Genomic DNA, 4,838 nt, shown 5'->3' with positions numbered 1-4,838 from the left:
TACGCAGGGACACGCAGGAGACCCGTCAGGAGACTTGGGGACACAGAGGAGACACTTGGGGACGCAGAGGAGACACGCGGGGACACAGAGGAGACCCACAAAGACACCTGGGGACACTCGATGGACACGCGGGGACGCTTGGGAAGAGGGAGGGGACGCTCGGGGACGCAGCGCGAGGTGGCCATGGAGGCTTGGGGACACGCAGAGGAGAGGGGAGGACATTTGGCAGAGCCGCGGGGACACGCGGGGACGCTCAGGAGACCCACAAAGACACCTGGGGACACTCGATTGACACGCGGGGACGCTTGGGAAGAGGGAGGGGACGCTCGGGGACGCAGCGCGAGGTGGCCACGGAGGCTCGGGGACACGCAGAGGAGAGGGGAGGACATTTGGCAGAGCCGCGGGGACACGCGGGGACGCTCAGGAGACCCACAAAGACACCTGGGGACACTCGATTGACACGCGGGGACGCTTGGGAAGAGGGAGGGGACGCTCGGGGACGCAGCGCGAGGTGGCCACGGAGGCTCGGGGACACGCAGAGGAGAGGGGAGGACATTTGGCAGAGCCGCGGGGACACGCGGGGACGCTCAGGAGACCCACAAAGACACCTGGGGACACTCGATTGACACGCGGGGACGCTTGGGAAGAGGGAGGGGACGCTCGGGGACGCAGCGCGAGGTGGCCACGGAGGCTCGGGGACACGCAGAGGAGAGGGGAGGACATTTGGCAGAGCCGCGGGGACACGCGGGGACGCTCAGGAGACCCACAAAGACACCTGGGGACACTCGATTGACACGCGGGGACGCTTGGGAAGAGGGAGGGGACGCTCGGGGACGCAGCGCGAGGTGGCCACGGAGGCTCGGGGACACGCAGAGGAGAGGGGAGGACATTTGGCAGAGCCGCGGGGACACGCGGGGACGCTCAGGAGACCCACAAAGACACCTGGGGACACTCGATTGACACGCGGGGACGCTTGGGAAGAGGGAGGGGACGCTCGGGGACGCAGCGCGAGGTGGCCACGGAGGCTCGGGGACACGCAGAGGAGAGGGGAGGACATTTGGCAGAGCCGCGGGGACACGCGGGGACGCTCAGGAGACCCACAAAGACACCTGGGGACACTCGATTGACACGCGGGGACGCTTGGGAAGAGGGAGGGGACGCTCGGGGACGCAGCGCGAGGTGGCCACGGAGGCTCGGGGACACGCAGAGGAGAGGGGAGGACATTTGGCAGAGCCGCGGGGACACGCGGGGACGCTCAGGAGACCCACAAAGACACCTGGGGACACTCGATTGACACGCGGGGACGCTTGGGAAGAGGGAGGGGACGCTCGGGGACGCAGCGCGAGGTGGCCACGGAGGCTCGGGGACACGCAGAGGAGAGGGGAGGACATTTGGCAGAGCCGCGGGGACACGCGGGGACGCTCAGGAGACCCACAAAGACACCTGGGGACACTCGATTGACACGCGGGGACGCTTGGGAAGAGGGAGGGGACGCTCGGGGACGCAGCGCGAGGTGGCCACGGAGGCTCGGGGACACGCAGAGGAGAGGGGAGGACATTTGGCAGAGCCGCGGGGACACGCGGGGACGCTCAGGAGACCCACAAAGACACCTGGGGACACTCGATTGACACGCGGGGACGCTTGGGAAGAGGGAGGGGACGCTCGGGGACGCAGCGCGAGGTGGCCACGGAGGCTCGGGGACACGCAGAGGAGAGGGGAGGACATTTGGCAGAGCCGCGGGGACACGCGGGGACGCTCAGGAGACCCACAAAGACACCTGGGGACACTCGATTGACACGCGGGGACGCTTGGGAAGAGGGAGGGGACGCTCGGGGACGCAGCGCGAGGTGGCCACGGAGGCTCGGGGACACGCAGAGGAGAGGGGAGGACATTTGGCAGAGCCGCGGGGACACGCGGGGACGCTCAGGAGACCCACAAAGACACCTGGGGACACTCGATTGACACGCGGGGACGCTTGGGAAGAGGGAGGGGACGCTCGGGGACGCAGCGCGAGGTGGCCACGGAGGCTCGGGGACACGCAGAGGAGAGGGGAGGACATTTGGCAGAGCCGCGGGGACACGCGGGGACGCTCAGGAGACCCACAAAGACACCTGGGGACACTCGATTGACACGCGGGGACGCTTGGGAAGAGGGAGGGGACGCTCGGGGACGCAGCGCGAGGTGGCCACGGAGGCTCGGGGACACGCAGAGGAGAGGGGAGGACATTTGGCAGAGCCGCGGGGACACGCGGGGACGCTCAGGAGACCCACAAAGACACCTGGGGACACTCGATTGACACGCGGGGACGCTTGGGAAGAGGGAGGGGACGCTCGGGGACGCAGCGCGAGGTGGCCACGGAGGCTCGGGGACACGCAGAGGAGAGGGGAGGACATTTGGCAGAGCCGCGGGGACACGCGGGGACGCTCAGGAGACCCACAAAGACACCTGGGGACACTCGATTGACACGCGGGGACGCTTGGGAAGAGGGAGGGGACGCTCGGGGACGCAGCGCGAGGTGGCCACGGAGGCTCGGGGACACGCAGAGGAGAGGGGAGGACATTTGGCAGAGCCGCGGGGACACGCGGGGACGCTCAGGAGACCCACAAAGACACCTGGGGACACTCGATTGACACGCGGGGACGCTTGGGAAGAGGGAGGGGACGCTCGGGGACGCAGCGCGAGGTGGCCACGGAGGCTCGGGGACACGCAGAGGAGAGGGGAGGACATTTGGCAGAGCCGCGGGGACACGCGGGGACGCTCAGGAGACCCACAAAGACACCTGGGGACACTCGATTGACACGCGGGGACGCTTGGGAAGAGGGAGGGGACGCTCGGGGACGCAGCGCGAGGTGGCCACGGAGGCTCGGGGACACGCAGAGGAGAGGGGAGGACATTTGGCAGAGCCGCGGGGACACGCGGGGACGCTCAGGAGACCCACAAAGACACCTGGGGACACTCGATTGACACGCGGGGACGCTTGGGAAGAGGGAGGGGACGCTCGGGGACGCAGCGCGAGGTGGCCACGGAGGCTCGGGGACACGCAGAGGAGAGGGGAGGACATTTGGCAGAGCCGCGGGGACACGCGGGGACGCTCAGGAGACCCACAAAGACACCTGGGGACACTCGATTGACACGCGGGGACGCTTGGGAAGAGGGAGGGGACGCTCGGGGACGCAGCGCGAGGTGGCCACGGAGGCTCGGGGACACGCAGAGGAGAGGGGAGGACATTTGGCAGAGCCGCGGGGACACGCGGGGACGCTCAGGAGACCCACAAAGACACCTGGGGACACTCGATTGACACGCGGGGACGCTTGGGAAGAGGGAGGGGACGCTCGGGGACGCAGCGCGAGGTGGCCACGGAGGCTCGGGGACACGCAGAGGAGAGGGGAGGACATTTGGCAGAGCCGCGGGGACACGCGGGGACGCTCAGGAGACCCACAAAGACACCTGGGGACACTCGATTGACACGCGGGGACGCTTGGGAAGAGGGAGGGGACGCTCGGGGACGCAGCGCGAGGTGGCCACGGAGGCTCGGGGACACGCAGAGGAGAGGGGAGGACATTTGGCAGAGCCGCGGGGACGCTCGGGGACACTCGGGGACGCGTGGGGACACTGACCACGAAGTACTTCTGGGCGCCCAGCTTGGCCTGCAGCTCCGCCCCGAACACCGCGATCTGCCCGTCGTAGCGGCTGTTGCGCTGGGGACAACCCGACGGGTCACCCGGCCGTGTCACCCTGCTCCGGGGACCCCACCGGGGACCCTAAAGCCACCCACGGGTGCCCCGTGGTTGGACACCCACCCACGGGTGCCCCCGAGAAGGCGGCCAACCGCTGGGTTCCTCAAGGAAACGGCCACCCATGGGTGATCGATGGCCAACGCAAACCCCACCGAGACGCCCAGCCATGGGTGTCCCCAAGAAGGTGGCCAACCCATGGGTGCCCTCAAGGAGGTGCCCACCCATGGGTGCCCTATGGCCAACGCCCACCCCAAGGAGATGCCCATCCATGGGTGTCCCCAAAGAGCATGGCCCCAAGGGGGGGGTGACCACCCATAGGTGCCCCCCAAGCAGATGACCAACCCATGGGTGCCCTCAAGCAGATGCCAACCCCAAGAGAAGCCACCCATGGGTGCCCCATGGCCGACACCCACCCCCAGAAAGTGCCCACCCATGGGTGTCCCCACGAAGGTGGCCAACCCATGGGTGCCCTCAAGGAGATGCCAACCCCAAGAGAAGCCACCCATGGGTGCCCCATGGCCGACACCCACCCCCAGAAAGTGCCCGCTCATGGGTGTCCCCACGAAGGCGGCCAACCCATGGGTGCCCTCAAGGAGATGCCAACCCCAAGAGAAGCCACCCATGGGTGCCCCATGGCCGACACCCACCCCCAGAAAGTGCCCGCTCATGGGTGTCCCCACTAAGGCGGCCAACCCATGGGTGCCCTCAAGGAGGTGCCCACCCATGGGTGCCCTAAGACTAATGCCCACCCTAAGGAGATGCCCATCTCAGGGGATGTCCCCAAGGAGGGTGACCACCCATAGGTGCCCCCAAGCAGATGACCGACCCATGGGTGCTCTCAAGAAGGTGTCCGCTCATGGGTGTCCCCAAGAAAGCGGCCAACCCATGGGTGCCCTCAAGCAGATGCCAACGCCAAGGAGAGGCCACCCATGGGTGCCCCATGGCCAACGCCCACCCTGAGGAAATGCCCACCCATGGGTGCCCCATGGCCAATGCCCACCCTAAGGAGAGGCCACCCATGGGTGCCCCATGGCCGACACCCACCCCCAGAAAGTGCCCACCCATGGGTGTCCCCACGAAGGTGGCCAACCCATGGGTCCC

At 67.9% G+C, this 4,838-nt stretch overlaps 1 protein-coding gene across 1 annotated transcript in view; it reads right to left on the bottom strand.

The window, feature by feature from the left end:
* The window catches only part of LOC103897123, a gene marked incomplete at both ends in the record, with an annotated part of 10,520 nt that overhangs the window by 4,728 nt on the left and 954 nt on the right, over positions 1–4,838 (bottom strand). Inside the window, one exon of the mRNA XM_009277090.1 lies at positions 3,106–3,698. Coding sequence (XP_009275365.1) covers positions 3,106–3,698 — 593 coding nt within the window. The remainder of the gene's footprint in view (positions 1–3,105; positions 3,699–4,838) is intronic.

Source organism: Aptenodytes forsteri, unplaced genomic scaffold, assembly GCF_000699145.1.
Source record: "Aptenodytes forsteri isolate BGI_AS27 unplaced genomic scaffold, ASM69914v1 Scaffold850, whole genome shotgun sequence".
Classification (NCBI taxonomy): domain Eukaryota; kingdom Metazoa; phylum Chordata; class Aves; order Sphenisciformes; family Spheniscidae; genus Aptenodytes; species Aptenodytes forsteri.
The sequence above is the reverse complement of the archived record's forward strand: the minus strand, read 5'-3'. Positions and strand labels throughout refer to the sequence as shown.